At 57.3% G+C, this 16,063-nt stretch overlaps 1 protein-coding gene across 1 annotated transcript; it reads left to right on the top strand.

The window, feature by feature from the left end:
- The first annotated feature begins 565 nt into the window (after positions 1 to 565).
- On the top strand, positions 566 to 14,332 carry SARM1 (sterile alpha and TIR motif containing 1). Its single transcript, XM_050929065.1, has 9 exons — positions 566 to 1,397; positions 7,519 to 8,137; positions 8,397 to 8,609; positions 9,191 to 9,282; positions 9,793 to 10,028; positions 10,206 to 10,308; positions 10,782 to 10,971; positions 11,092 to 11,213; positions 12,917 to 14,332. Exons 1-9 carry the CDS (start codon positions 937 to 939, stop codon positions 13,074 to 13,076), a joined length of 2,196 nt encoding a protein of 731 aa, XP_050785022.1. The 5' UTR covers positions 566 to 936; the 3' UTR covers positions 13,077 to 14,332.
- The last annotated feature ends 1,731 nt before the right edge of the window (positions 14,333 to 16,063 follow it).

Raw genomic sequence — 16,063 nt, 5'->3', positions numbered from 1 at the left:
GATCAGCTTAGGGGGCTCAGGAGGGTCAGCTGGGGGGGCTCAGGATGGACCAGGTGTGGGGGCAGAGGGGGGATCAGGATGGGTCAGCTGGGGAGCCTGGGGGGGCTTAGGGTGGACCAGCTGGGGGGAGAGAGCGGGGGTCAGGATCGGTCAGCTGGGGGGCTTAGGGTGGATCAGCTGGGGGAGCTCAGGGTGGACCAGCTGGGGGGGTGGAGGGGGGCTCAGGATGGGTCAGCTGGGGGGGGCAGAAGGGGGCTTACGGTGGATCAGCTGGGGGAGCTCAGAGGGGGGCTCGGGGGGGATCAGCTGGGGGGGCAGAGGGGGAGTTCTGCGTGAGCAGGGCCGGAGGGGAAGGCTGCTATCCCTGCTCAGTGGATTGCCAGAGCATCTCTGGTGGCAGCAGGAGGAGGGGATGTTGTTGCCATGGGGACAGATCCTCCTTGTAGGGGCGGGACCTGAGCTGGGTGACATCATCCCCAGAGGACGTGGGAGGATGCTGAGCCGACAGCAGGCAGAGCCTGGATGGGTCTGGAGCAGGCAGTGCAGGCAGCAGCTGCCATTCACTCACCTGGTGCTGAGAGCTCTTCATCCGGGCAGCGGCAACAGCATCCGAGTCTGGGAGGGGAGAAAGAGTTGGCACACGCCAAGCACTGCAGCTGGTACCCGGCCCAGCTCAACCCCTCCTCCTCCACCAGTCCAGCCTCCTTCCCCCAGCCTCCACCCACTTTGTTCTCCATCCCTCCTGTCTCCTCCATCTCCCCTCTGCTGCTCTCGCCCCTCCGAGAGCACCAGGCCGTGCAGCCACTGGCCTGCCCAGGGGCCTGTGCACAGCGCTTTGCAGCTAATTTTGTGCCCTCCAGGACGAGCCCTAGGGCAAGGCTCCGGTGCCCTCCTGTGGAGTCTGAGCTGGGATGCTGCTCTAGGGGCTGGCTGCCCATGGTTCTCACCCTGCTCGTCTCCATCTATAAACTGTGCCGTTTTTTTGCCATGTCCAGTTCGGAGAGGGCGTTGGTGCCTGAGTCCATGAGCCAGGCATGCTTGTGGTCCGGGTCTGGGGTGAGGGCTGCCTGCAACCACCGAGAAGTGTCCCCTGGGGTGAGCACGGATGTCCAGGTGGCTCTGGATCGGATCCTCCCTGATCTGCACCTGGCCATATCCTCCATGAAGCAGGCAGCCAACCCTGAGGATCTCAGGAAGGGGATCACAGAGATCTTCCAGCTGGTGGAGGAGGCCTGGGTGATGCCCACCCTGGGGAGAGATGTGGCCAAAGCTCTGTGTGATGTGATCCGCCTGGAGGGGGGCCTGGACCTGCTGCTGAATCTGCTCCAGGCAACAGAGCTGGAAACCAAGTGCCAGGCAAGCCAACTCGTGGAGCAGATCCTGGTGGCAGAAAACAGGTGAGTCTGCAAAGGGCACAGACCCAGGAGACCCCCCCCAGAAACCTCCCCCCAGAGTCCTCCCACAGAGCCCTCCCGCAGCACACCCACATACACTCACAGAGCCCTCCCCCCAGCACCCTCTCCTGCAGAGAGACATGCCCGATAACAGACCCACAGCCCAGCCCCCAGACATACCCCACCCACTGCACATACAGAGCACAGAGATCCCCAGCACATCCCATAGAGACACCTCCCCCCTAGAGCAGGAACATCCCACACAGAGACCCCCCAGCACAGACATCAGCCACCAAACACACACACTCCACAGACCCCCAGCCCACGGTACAGAGACACCCCAAAACACCCGAGACAGACCACCACACCTGGAGACACTGCCTCCCTCACACACAGACCACTGCCTATGATCATACAGACACTGCTTCTGCACACAACTGAGGCAGACGCCTCCCTGGCCTCCCCCATGTTTCACACACCCCCATCTGCCCAAGGGCCCCGCCACCCCTCCCTTCTGTTGCGGACTGTGATGAGCTCTGGGCTGCAGGCTTCTGGGGCAGGGCATAGAGTCATTCTCACAAACAGGTGACCCCAGCAGCATGTTGCATTTGTGTGTCACACGTTTGGGGTCTTTGTCACACCTGGTGTCCCCCGTTCAGCAGAGAGGGGGATGTGCCCTTTGGGAGCCGGCTCGCCGCTGAGGCTGCCCAGCATGCTCGGTAGCTGAGGATGATGAACCATGGTTACGATGGTCATGCCTAGGGCTCTCCATTGCCCCACCGTGCTAGCTGCTGTACAGACAGAGGGATGGGCCAGTGGATTTGACCAGAAGCCCTAAAGGCTGGGGAGATGGCAGCCATGAAAGAGGGGCTGAGGCAGAGTCCAAGGGACTCACTGCCTGGGTCAGAGCTCTTGCTGAGAGGTATGTTCGGTAACACAGAGGGCATGCAAGCCTCTGGCTCCCTGAGCAAAGCTCCTCTGCCCCTCAGGGTGACACTCCCTAGCTAGGGATCTTAGCATGGCGAGGGAGAGATCTTCCTCCAGGAGGGTCTCTGCAGGGCTGTGCTCGGGAATTAGACTCTTCTGCTGGCCTGGCAGACAAGCGGTTAGTGATACCTGTATATTCTCCAGCACAGGGATGGGAGCATGTCTGTGTACAGCATCTGGATCTTCCCTTCTCTAAGTGTGTGCATTCAGATCTCTGCCCCCTTGAGATTGCCAGCTCCTTGGGGTGGCGCTGTGCTGTCCCCTACATCTGTGCACCCCTGCACATCCACTGGATCACCAGGGATCATGCGTTCATTGGGACGAGTCACCCCTAATGAGTGAAGCAAGCTAGACACTTGCTAGCACACTCTGGCTGTCGGAGCTACAGGTTCAAATGCTCAGAACAAGTCCCAGGCTCAGCTAACTGGGTCTCGCAGTTCTCAGCCTCTTAGGAAGTAGGCAGGGAGACGAGGACTTCTGCCCCTGACATCCATAGGAACCGGCTCAGACACCTCTTGTACCTGGGTTGGCTCTAACAGCTCCAGCCCTTCTGCTTGGATGAAATGGGACCTGCCCTCCACACTCAGTCACACAGCTCTGCCTCTTCTCTCATTTAGCTGAGCACAGGTTTCTTGAGCAGGCAGCACAGAGGGCAGGTTAGTGCCTGGATGAGTTTTCCCATTGTCCTCTCTCTTGCTGCAGCCTGTCTCTGGGCTGGGCTGTGATATCATCTCCCGCAGGGTGCGTCTCATCACAGCCAGTGACCTCAGCCTGCCAGCGCGTCCCAGTGTGCTATACGCTGACAGCAGTGTCCCCTGTGCCAGAGAGCCGCTCTCCTTGTCCTCAGGACACTGAATGGTTGGGGCCAGGGCAGTTGGTTCTAAGCCCTAACTCCCTAGGAGTTCAGTATGTTCTTCGCTCAAGCCCCGGTCTCAGTACTGCAGATGCCAGGACCATGGGCTGGCAGCTTCACCCAGACTCAGCCCATCTACCCCAAACTCTAGCAGTTCCCTCCTGACTGCTGCCATTGGCCTTTCTGCCCCAGCTGTGAGCTAGGCTGTTGGTTTCCCTGGTTTCCTACTATTATCCCCACATCTTTTCCCTGATCCGTGTGCTGGCTGCCCAAACTCCCCAGCCTGGTTCCTTGCTCCCAGACTGGACTGTATCTGCTCTCGCCTGCTCTGGACAAGGCAAACCTAGGATCTTGGACCCTGTGTGGAGAAGGCCGAGGCAGGAAGACTCCGCAATCTGAGCTGAACTTCTTGTTTTAATGGTTCCCGCAAATCTGACAATCACGTCGTCTATCCCAGCTTGGACATTTTCATCCACAATTCCCCTTCCTCTCCTGGTCTCCAGCAGGTTTCCACCCGGCCACCATTCTGCCTCCTCTTCCAGGACTCAATGCCTGAGCCAGTATGCTCTGCATGCACCCTGATCCAGTGCTGTTTGATCTGCCGCACCCTCACAACTCCTGCCTGCCAGGGCGGCATTGTGTCCAGGTACCAGCAGGCAGTTGAGACTGACACTGCCTTGAATGTCCAGCTGAGGATATGCAGAGCTCCCACGAACGTGGGGCTGCACAGCTGGGTTTCCAAAGAGGCTATCCTCAACGGTTAGGACTCGCTTTTCTGGGACAGGAACGGAGGCAGAAGGATTCATGCTTAGAGAGTGAATGCACGAGGCACGTTTTTTGCACATGCATCTGTGTGTGAGGGTAGTGGGACTCGCTGCTATCAGTGAACAGCTGTAATGTACACATTCAGTTCAGGAGCAGGAGGCATTTCTGAGGGCAAGGTCTCCTCTGCAAACGCTGCTTGGTGCAAGTATCGATCAGCATGTTCTGCAGCTGGCCCCACTGCAGAGTCTGGGGCTCATCCAAATTCACAGCCTATTCTTCCCCCTTCACTGAGCCCAGTGGTAGCAGCGGGGCCCAGAGGGGCAAAGAGGTTAATGAGGAGAATGCTTTAGGATGTCATTAACACGAGAGGAAACATCAGCTCAGAGAGTTTGAATTCAGCCCCTCAGTTCCTGTAAAGGGGGAGCAGCCATTTGGCCCCGCTGCCTGACTCAGCCAGAACCACACGTCCTGCATCCGGGCCAGGAGACGAGTCTGTTCATTCTGTTCCCAGCCAGCTGCCTTGCTGCAGCCTAGCAGACTGTGTTCTGCCCCTAGCAAATGCAGGCTTGGAGTGTCACTGAGCCCAGAACCCCATGGGGGTGACACCAAGATACCCCCCTTCCAGCGTTCCCAGGCTGAACACTGAGGCCTGGTCCACACTACAGCGTTAAATCGATTTAACGCTGTACCTGTCCACACTACAAGGCACTTTAAATCGATTTTAAGGGCTCTTAAAATCGATTTCTGTACTCCTCCTCAATGAGAGGAGTAACCCTAAAATCGATATTACTATATCGATTTAGGGTTAGTGTGGACGGAAATCGAAGTTATTGGTCTCATTCTTTTACTGAGCTACCCAGAGTGCACCGCTCCGGAAATCGATGGTAGCCTAGGACCATGGACGCACACCACCGAATTAATGTGCCCCAGTGTGGACGCATAAAATCGATTTTATAAAACCAGTTTTATAAAACCGGTTTTAATAATTTCGATTTTATGCTGTAGTGTAGACGTGGCCTGAGCTGCTGCACTTCAGACTAAACTAAGGTTCTCAGCCTGCTTCCTGCCATGGCCACACAAGCTGCCAGCTGCAGCAGCTCCTACCCAGAATCCTTTGTAACGGTTCCCATGCTGCAACAAGCTCCAGATGACAGTGCCCGGCCCTTGCCAGAGATTCGGAGAATCCCCACGCACCTGGTGAACCTGGAGACTGGGTGGAAGGGCCTGGACTCTGCACCCCAGCCCCAGGCTGAGTCTGTTTTCCAGAGCTATCGGAATTGATTGCTGTCAAATTTAGCCCCAGGTCACCGTGAGCAGCACAGAGAACAGGAGTTCCCAGAAACACCCGTCTCACCTGCATGGGGGGAGAGAGGGGCTGCCTGGGCTGCATCCAGGGGCAGCTCTAGACATTTCGCTGCCCCAAGCACGGCGTCATGCCGCAGGGGGCGCTCTGCCACTCACCGGTCCCACGGCTCTGGTGGACCTCTCGCAGGCGTGCCTGCGAAGGCTCCACCGAAGCCACAGGACCAGCAGACCCTCCGCAGGCATGCTGCCGAAGGCACCCTGCCTGCCGCCCTCCTGGCGACCGGCAGAGTGCTCCCCACGGCATGCCGCCCCAAGCACGCGCTTGGCGTGCTGAGGCCTGGAGCCGCCCCTGGCTGCATCCCTCTAATTTGGCAGACAAAGTTGCCGTCTGCCTGCAGGGACTTTGCTGACCCTCCAGCCCACCTCTGTGTGACATTATTGATATAATCTGGCACCAAATCTTGTGCAAAGAGGGTCATATAAGGTGTCTATATGTAGGTATCACATTATAACTGAAGTTATGAGTAATGGCTCTATACTGTCTGTATTTTAAATTGTAAACTCACCAGAGAAGTTGGTGTTAGCTCTGACTAGCCTGCCTGATGGCCCATTAAGGACCATCAGCTACACAATTAACCCATGGGGAGAAGGCAGATCCGCCTTGTAACTCAGCAAAGTATGCAGGGACTTGCCCATGTGACTCCAGATTCCATTTTGCTGTAACTTTCCACAGTAAGGACAAAGAGGTTGTTACACCTGGAAAAGTCTATAAAAGGCTAATGCCTCATCTCCATCTGGTCTTCAGTCCTGCTTCTTACCTCTGGAGGGACTTTGCTACAAACTGAAGCTCAGACAAAGAACTGATGACCCATCCAAGCTGTGGATGTACTCCAGAGACTTGATTTGAAACTGCAGTTTACGTCATCACTGCTACAAACCTGGACTAAGATCTTTGCCATCACTGTATGTAATCGATTCCATTTATCCAATTCTAGCTCTCATCTCTACCTTTTCCTTTTATGAATAAACCTTAAGATTTTAGATTCTAAAGGATTGGCAACAGCGTGATTTGTGGGTAAGATCTGATGTGTATATTGACCTGGGTCTGCGGCTTGATTCTTTAGGATCGAGAGAACCTTTTCTTTTACTGGGGTGTTGGTTTTCATAACCATTCATCCCCAGGACGGGTGGCACTGGTGGTGATACTGGGAGACTGGAGCGTCTAAGGAAATTGCTTATGTGACTTGTGGTTAGCCAGTGGGGTGAAACCAGGGTCCTCTTTGTCTGGCTGGTTTGGTTTGCCTTAGAGGTGGAAAAACCCCAGCCTAGGTCTGCAACTGCCCTATTTGAGCAGTTGGTCCTGAATTGGCACTCTCGGTTGGGTCCTGCCAGAACCAAATTGTCACACCCTGTGTGGACTCTGTTCGTCCCAGCCACTGGTTGGAGCTGTGATCAGTACTGACTGGTCCAGTGCCCTCCGCCGGTGCTTGTACTGAACCTGCAATCTGCATTAGCCTATTGCTGACATGGTACAGAGGCCCCATGCACTGTGTCGCAACCTGGCCAGACACCGGTCTGCTGGGAGGGGAGACCTGGCTGGGGAGCAAGTGTCGCTAACAGAGGCTGCTCCCAGCTTTCATCTAGCGAACGCCCCCCGTGGGCTCAGAGGCAAGTGAGAAGGGAAACAAGAAGAGGGTTTGAATCTACTGATCAGGGAGATGGCTGATGATTGGTGAGAGCTTTGCTGAGAAGATGGCAATGGCTGCAGAATTTTAGGGACAAGCCTCATTGGGGGAGGGGAGTCAGGTGAGGTGTAAACCCAGGAAATTTATTTGCTGCTCATGTGATGGCTGGGATTGGGGAGGGGGAACCCATGGGAGCTAGGTCTCTGGGCCATGTTTCCTCAGGGGGCTCCGGATGCTCTCTGGATCCAAGAGGATTTGTAAGGCTTTTCAGGCATGTGAACAAAGTACCAGCCCTGTATGTATCTAGCCACACTATGGAGGGGCAGGCAATCCTGGCAGCCTGTCTACATGGGAGACAGCATCCTGGCATCTGTGCCCCTTGGAGGCATTCCACTGCAAATAGAAACCTCTGTCCCTCCTGGGGCAAATACCAGTCTCTTAGTGCCATGTAAACATTGCTGGGTTCAGTCTCTGGTTGCCCTGGCACTGCCATTCTCTTCGGTTTCACCTCTGCTTCTCTTTCTCTCAGGGACCGGATTGCCCGGATTGGGCTGGGGGTGATCCTGAATCTGACCAAGGAGCGAGACAACCCCCAGGTGGCACGCAGCCTCTCAGGTATCCTGGAGCACATGTTCAAACACACTGAGGAGACCTGTTTCCAGCTCATTTCTGACGGGGGCCTGGATGCCATCCTCTACTGGTGCCGCTGGACCGATCTCGTTGTACTGCGCCACTGTGCCATGGCCCTGGCCAACTGCGCCATGTACGGTGGGCAAGCCAACCAGCGGCTGATGATCGAGAAGGACACGGCAGAGTGGCTCTTCCCACTAGTGTTCTCCAAAGACGATGAGCTGATCCGCCTGCACGCATGCCTGGCCATCGCGGTGCTGGCCACCAACAAAGAGATCGAGAAAGAGGTGGAGCGGTCGGGGACCCTGGCGCTGGTGGAGCCCTTCATCGCCTCTCTGGACCCGGAGCGGTTTGCATGTGACTTGCTGGACAGCAGTGACAACAGTCAGGGAAGGACAGCAAAGGACCTGCAGCACCTGGTGCCCTTGCTGGACAGCTCGCGGCTGGAGGCACAGTGCATCGCTCTCTTCTACCTGTGCATAGAGGCCGCCATCAAAGCCAGGCAGAAGAAAACCAAGGTAAGGCTGGGTTTGGGGGGGCAGGGTTACCTGAGACAAGTAGATGTGGGGGGAGGAGGGGCACTGAGATTGCATCCAAGCAGCCCTGCAGCTTCTGGGAAATGGGGCATCGCTTGCTCCCCCCGTGTGCTCACAGTTCTGCATACTAGGCGGCTGTGGTCGTCCTGAAATGCCTACGTGCCAGGACTGCGTAGCACGAACCAGCGGGAAGGTACTCAAGGAAACAAGGATGTGATGACTCTTGCTCTTCTGTGCCCAGATTTTCAGTGAAATTGGGGCTGCCCAGAGCCTGAAGAGGATAGTGTGTTACTCCACCAGCAGCACTGCCTCATCGCTGGCCAAGAAGGCGCTGCGCATGATGGATGAGGAGGTGCCTCGACGGATCCTGCCCACCGTCTCCAGCTGGAAACCCATCGAGGTGCAGACATGGCTGCAACAGACTGGATTCAACAAATACTGCCAGAGCTTCCTGGTAGGGCCATGCTTGCGGGGAAAGGGGCAGTGGAAAGGTCCTTTGCTGGGAACACACAAAGAACACACTCTGTAACCATCTGTAATAAGGAACCCTATAGATACACCGTCATCCAGAGCAATGGAGCAATTCATGGCCACTGCCCCTCCAGGGCAACGTCTCCACCTGGCACCTTCAGCCTTGAGGAGAGCTAGACGGGACTAGACCAGCGTCTTGTCTCACCAGTGCTGCAAGCCCTCCATCCTCACGCACTGCCATCCCAGGGGAGAATCCCTGCCTGATCACAGCTGGGCAATAGGCCACCGTGTGTCACGTGTCACCTGGACCCAATAGCCAGAGCACTTTGGAATTGCAGGAGTCTGGAGAGAGAGGCTGTCAATGAGCAGTCCCATCTCTGGATGGCAAAGAGAATGGCTTAGGACACTGGAGCTGCCCCGTGAGCCCCCATGTAGGCTGCCCACCGTACACTGCATGATCATCTCATCCATGTCCCCAGGCTGAGCCTCCTCCCTGGCTCAGGGCTCCATGTGTGTTGTGCAGCAGGTCTTGGCAGGCAGCTTTGAACTCTCCTCTCTTGGCAGGAGCACGAGGTGGATGGGGACTTGCTGCTGCGACTGACAGAGACGGATCTGAGGGAAGATCTGGGGATGGCCTCTAGCATCATCCAGAAGAGGTAGGACCCTTGTGTCGCACAGCAGTCACAGCAGAGAAAAGCGGGAGAGTCCAGGGCAAAGACCTTCGCCTCTCCCCTCCTTTCCCTGCTGTGACAGGAGCACCAGAGGCAGCTGCCTCTGAACTCCCATTGGGAGAGGCCTAGGCTCTTGGGGCCCTGTGCTCACCTGTGACTCCATCCTACTGCCAGGGGAGTTCTCACAAGGTGGCCAGTGCCACAGGGAATGGCTGGATGGGATGGGCTCTCCTCAGCAGAGGAACTGGGATGGGGCCCTGTGTGCTACTCAGAAAGCTGCAGACTGACCCTGGATTCTGATCCCCTGGCTGCAGGTCCTGCCCCGTCACTCTCAATGCAGAGATGTTCCACTAGTCAATCAACTGTCTGTGTGTCCATCTCTCTCATGCACCCTTCACCACAGCACCTGGGTGCTCTCTTCTCTTCCCGAGTGCCTGCCTGACTCTGAGCCCCATCAAATCCCTCCCCCTGTGTTTACATCTATTGACTTGCCAGGTTTTTCCGCGAGCTGACGGAGCTGAAGACATATGCAATTTACTCCACCTGTGACCGCAGCAACCTGGCCGACTGGCTGGGCAGCATTGACCCCAAGTTCCGCCAGTACACGTACAACCTGGTGACTTGTGGCATCGACCGCAATGTCCTGCACCGTGTGACGGAGGAGCAGCTGCAGGAGGACTGTCGCATCGATGTGGGCTTCCACCGCATGCGCATTCTCTCTGCTGCCAGGGGTAAGGCCCTGCTCCCATCTCAGCAGAGACACACCAGGGGCTAGTTTGGTGACTGGTCAGTCCCGGCCAGGGCTGGTCAGATCACTGGGTCGGGGTCCGGATAGGACTAGTCTGGCTGCCGGGTGACCGTACACAGCTCACTATTAACTCTTCGCTGCTATCCACTCTCATATCTAGAAATGCTTCACTCTCCCCTGCCGTGCAGTGGCTGCAAATCCACCTCCGAGGGGCCTGACGTGTTTATCAGCTACCGACGGAGCACTGGCTCCCAGCTGGCCAGGTGAGTGCCAAGGGGATCGCCCCATGCGGATCCACTCCAGGGGAAGGCGCAATGGCCCCCGTTCTGCGTCATGGTGCTGATGGTTTAGGAATGACCCAGGATCTCTCTGCGGGCAGAGAAGGACAGAGCAGCATCTGGAGGGGACAGTGGCTGAGGCTCAGGGAGAGCAAAGCAGACTGGAAGGGGAATTCAGCTCCCAAACCCCATCCTGCTTCCCAGCTGATGCTGACTTGCACCTTCCTCATTCTACACCCCTGGTGGGCCAGTCAGAGGCAGGGCTTAAAGCCTCCCTGCCTGTTAGTTCTGTGACAGCCCACACGCCTCGAGCCTGCGCAGGCCTGAGCCAGCAGCTGCCATCTGGAGGGCTGCAGTTGGCTCTGTGGGAGCCTGTTCTCTGCTCCTCTATCTCACGGTGCCCCTGGCTGAGATGACAAGGACACGGGGTGCCCTGATGGTGCCTCTTTTGCCCCCAGCCTGCTGAAGGTCCATCTGCAGCTGCATGGCTTCAGCGTGTTCATAGATGTGGAGAAGCTGGAGGCGGGGAAGTTTGAGGACAAGCTGATCCAGAGCGTGATGAGCGCCCGTAACTTCGTGCTGGTTCTCTCGCCAAACACGCTGGATAAGTGCATGGGGGACCCTGACCGCAAGGACTGGGTGCACAAGGTGAGAAGCCCCGGGCAGGAGCTCAGAGGGACTTGGTGGCACTGCAGGAGTAGGAGGGGCTGGAGATGGCTCTGGCTGCCATGTGGGAGCAATGAGCTAAGCTCTGGGCTTTCCCCTCAGGAGATCGTGACGGCCCTGAGCTGTGGAAAGAACATCATCCCTGTGGCTGACCATTTTGAGTGGCCTGATCCACAGGATCTTCCTGAGGACATGAGGGCTGTCCTGAAATTTAACGGCATCAAGTAAGTGCAGGCGGGGCCCTGTCCCAGCCGTGCTCTTGCGGTGGCTGCTGACTTGTGTGGAGCGCGGGCAGCGCAATGCAATCTGAGGCGCTGGGCGGGTGAGACAGCAGACGCAAGGCGCTGAACGTCACAAGTTCAGGGCAGGGGGTGCTGCCCTCTCTGCAGCTGGGACCCATCTCATCTGGGAGGTGGAATTTTCTTCTCCTGGTCTCCCTTGAATAATTCTCCTCCTTCCTTGGCCTTTTGTCCCCTCAGCTACCTGCAGGCAGATGTCGTGTCTCCTGTTGTCCTTCAGCCAAGCAGGGCAGACTGAGCTCCGTCCACCCCTCCTCCTGACCCAATCACTCCAGCTCCTTCATTGCTTCTGCTCTTCTTCTCTGAGCTATGCTTGCCACTAGTGCAGGATCCCAGACGCGATCCCCAGCACCCGTGGCCCCTTGGCACTTTGAATGGCACCCCAGGAATTGGGGGAGGAGTCCCTACCATGCCTATGGCCCAGGCTTCCCAGGGTCGGGAGGACCTCACTACCACGGGCCCATAGCATGAAGGAACCTTTTCTGTGCCGCTGTGGTTCAGCTCCCTGCCTCTGCTAGCCACAGGCAACCCAAGCCCTGCCTCTCAGCCCACATGGGCTCCACTGGCCCTCATGCAGGTGAGCGATAGGACACTCCAACCCCTGCAGTGTCCAGCCCCGAGGCACTGGTCACTCGGGATGTTCCCAAAGGAACAGCACCTCCAGCTTCCCAGTGACCTGAGACCCAGCTCTGCGTCACACCCAGCAATCAGGTTTGCTTCCTGAGAAAGCAAGTGTATGTAGCAGAGAATGGAGATTCATAGAAACACTGGAAACAAAGGATTACCCGTAAAATCAAATCCTTGCACGCCTGAGCCCTGGGCTGCTGGGCTGCTGCTCACCCCAAAGTCTTTCCCCTGCGCTTTCCCACTGGGATGGCCAAGACCCTGCTTTCATGAGGCCCAGCCTGCTGGCTGCTCCCCTCCCCCAGGATGTCTGTCTGTTCCTCAGCTATATCCTCTCTCCCCTTTGCTCTTCACCTCAAAACAGACCCCTGGTTACCTCCTCCTGAAGTCTCACAAGCTCCCCCTTAGCCGTTGACTCCGCAGGCTGCCAGACTCCTATTGGGAGCCACACAACACACAATGGCCAATGGGGGAGAGAAGTGGTGGGATCTGACTTAGGGACGCTGCCTGTGGGTGACCTGCCTGTAGCTACAATGCCCTAAGAACACTCTGCCCAGTGTAGACAGACACACGCCTCCTTTCACAGTACCCGCACAGCCCGTTAGCAAGGTGATGATGCGACACCCACATGTGATGCTCTGGTGAACTGGAATGTAAACACCAGACCCAGGGTTTCCTGTAACCCATATGCACCCCTGTGCCCTCTGCCAGTTGGCATTGAGGTTCTTTGGTCACAATGGCATCCAGGGGGGTCTGACAGTGCCCGTGGCCTGGGCACACTGAACAGTATCCCGGGGGGGTGGGTCTGACAGTGCCTGTGGCCCGGGCACACTGAACAGTATCCTGGGGGAAGGGGGGTGACAGTGCCCGTGGCCCGGGCACACTGAACAGTATCCTGGGGGAAGGGGAGTGACAGTGCCCGTGGCCCGGCGCATCGAGCTCACCTGCAGACTTTCGAGTCCGTCCAGCAGAGTATGATACTCGGTTTTCTCCCCTGGATGCAGATGGTCCCATGAATACCAGGAGGCCACAATTGAGAAGATTATCCGCTTCCTCCAGGGTCGCTCATCTCGGGATTCTTCAGCTGGCTCAGAGAACAGCCTGGAGTGTGCAGCCCCTCTCGGGCAGACCTACAGCCAGGCAGTGCCGCCCCATATCCTCTAGGGCAGTGTTGTTCAATCAGGGACCAGCTTGCTGCTTTCCTAAACTGCATCAGGGAAATCTCAGGGCATGGCACCGGTCCTCGGCCCGGCAGCTGAGAAACACGGTGCTAGGGACTTCCCACAAGAGCTGTCCCCAAGTGGGGTTAAATCCTTCCCGTTAGAGCTTCCTGCTTCCAGGGCTTCCCTCTGGGCCCACCCCGAGGGACCTGGCCCACTTCCCTGGCTCAGACAGTGCAAGAGGAAGGGCCCTTGGCTGGGGCAGCAGCCGAATATCTACTCTCTAATTACCCTCCTATCCTCGACTCCAGCCCCGGCACCAAAAGGGATGTTTGCCCCTTAAGGCAAAGAACACTTCCTATCTGCCTCCTACAGCCTGAGCCTGTAGGGACAGACAAGAGGACCCATCCCTATGCCCCGGGGGCAGGGAGACAGCTGTTCCCCTTCCCTCGCCATGACACCCACTCCTCTGACTCCACAGCCTGCAGAGAAAGTGATGGAGAGCGCAGACCCTGCCCAGGCACAGTGGGGGTGGGGTCAGCCTGGGGCCCCACCGCCGCTCTTCTGGGCAGTGCCTGGGACCAGTTGCCTGGGGTTGCCTGAGCAGCGGCCAGTGTGGCTGGTCCTAGGCTGCCCCAGCTCCTCGGGCGGTCCTGGGCTCAGCCACTGCAGCTGCAGAAGTCACAGAGGTCCCAGAAAGTCGTGGAATCCGTCACCTCCATGAAAGACTTGCAGCCTTCCCCAGGAGCTGTGTATTCACGAGGATTTCACAAGGGAGCGTCATGCAGCTGGCACAGGCTGCCACGTGGACTCCAGCTCCTGCCCTTACACGCCCTTCTGGGTGCCTGGGGATCATTACCAAGGGCAGCAGCTCAGGGAGCAAGTGGCACGACAAAGTGCCAATGGGTAGGAGAGGCCAAATGAAAGCAAAGCCCTGGAGCAATCCCCTTGTTTTATGTCAGGTCCTTACAACCTGCCTAGGTGGAGACCTCCCCTCCCCTCATTCCAAACAGCAGCTCCTGCCCCCTCCTTGGGGCCTCTCACCACATGGTGCCCATCACCGTCAGGCCTGGGGAGCCCTTTGCTTCTAGCTCAGGTAGAAATCTTTCCCAGGGGCCTTCACAAAGTGCATCTTGTTTTTATCACCTGACGTCTCAGTTCTTGCTACTCTGGTGCCATTGTCAAGGTGCTGTCAGGCCCATGTGTGCAGGGCACAAGGGCCGGGCGCAGAGCTGCATGGTGCCCAGAGCATGCTGCTGGGCGGGGCATGGAAGGACGTCAGCTGCTGTACTGTATCTGTGGGATCATTATACGCCGGCAAGGCACTGGGCTGTGGCTGTGCTTTATTTCTGCCGGCTCTGCTCTTCATTCCAGACTTGCCATGGCTCCTGCTTCTCTCAGAGGGAGCTTGCTGGCACGGAGCCCAAAGGGGTCTGCAGCATGAGTTTTCCTCCGAGCTCAGGGCTGCACTTAGGTTTTGTTGGCTCCAGTGTTAAGTGACAGGCCATTTCCTCACCACCTCCCACCCCCATGAGCAAGATCCTTTGCACATGCAAAATCAGTCAGCAGCTACTCAGCGTAAAGGGTATTGGGGATGGGGGCAGAGGCCACTGCCGAGGCAGACGGGCGTTTCCTGGCCATGGGGCTGGGCTGACAGCAGGACCTTGCAAGATGTGGGGCCAGGCACAGTTGGCCCATGCACTCTGGGCCCTGTTAACGGGGGGTGGGGGGGAGGCTGTACTGCAGCTGGAGCTCAAACATGGGGCTTGTTTGCTTCACTTTGCCCTTTTCTGTGGCATCTGTGGGTGCACACAGAAGCCTGATGTCAGGCAGCCAATTCAAGATGGTCTCAGCTCGCGGTGCTGTGGCCTGTACCTCACCCTGCACCTGTGCATACACCGTTTGGGTTCTCATCCCACCCTGCACCTCTGATCTTTGGCTGCTGCTGGAAGCTGCTCTTAACAGGCCCCTTTCTGATGCAGGAACTGGCCAGGGGCTTTTCTTGGGGGAGATGAAATCTCCTCCAAAGGGGTCCCCATTCTGCAGGCTGAAGCTGGCTGCTTGGGGCCACACCACGGCCAGCCCTGCCCTAGGAAAAGGAAGGTCACTGACCTATTGAGCAGTGACAGCCTGCTCCCCCTGCACACTCAGCGAGGCAGGTGACACACAGTGTGACCGGATGGCCAACAGAGGGCGCTCCTCAGGTACCACAGACATCACTTCTCATCACTATCTTCCATGTGGCTCACTGCAGCTGTCCTGCCTGTTCCTTCCCGCTTCCATTCACAGGGCAGCAACTGCAGCAGGCCCTGCAGAGCGCAGTGCAAAGGCTTCAAGCCTGTCTGGAGCGCCAGGCCCACCACAATGTAAACACCCCGGTCACGGTGCCTCTGCACAGCACTATGTGTACAGGAACCGGGCAGCCAGAAGGGCTGAGTGCTGAATGGTTGCTCAGTCCCAGCAACACTGCGGAGCAATTACATCCACCGAGCCCTCTCTGCCCACAACCCAGCTCCAAAGAAAATGGGATGCGGTGAAGGAACCTTTATGAAGCATTCATTATTCATGAGTGGAGATGATGGGCTCCTGAATGAGGAATTACTTTCAATTAGAGGCACTGGGGTTTGAGCGAGTGATGCCACAGGCCAGCAGTGGGTGAGGAGGCACAGCAATGCGTCTGCAGCTGATGTGATCAGAGACAACCATAGGCACAGGGACACAGCTTGCCTAAGGTCTGCTCCCTCCGGCCTGCACCTTCTCTGCCACTCAGGCCTAGGGGGTGAGGAGGAGCCCAGCAAGTCACTTTGGGACCGGACTGGAGATTCCAACCCCAGCAGCACTGCAGGCCCCACTCAGGCCTCTCCTCCCCATGTGGTGAATGAAGGGGCAGAGCCTGTTGTATGCTGCACTGGCCCAGAGGCACCTGCGTGGATTTTAGGGCAAGAGGGCACCATTGTTCATCAGGGCCAACCAAATATGTCTTTTGGGAAG

The sequence above is a fragment of the Gopherus flavomarginatus genome, chromosome 19 (genome assembly GCF_025201925.1).
Source record: "Gopherus flavomarginatus isolate rGopFla2 chromosome 19, rGopFla2.mat.asm, whole genome shotgun sequence".
In the NCBI taxonomy this organism is placed as follows: domain Eukaryota; kingdom Metazoa; phylum Chordata; order Testudines; family Testudinidae; genus Gopherus; species Gopherus flavomarginatus.
Note: the sequence above shows the minus strand (reverse complement) of the source record. Positions and strands in the feature narration are given on the sequence as shown.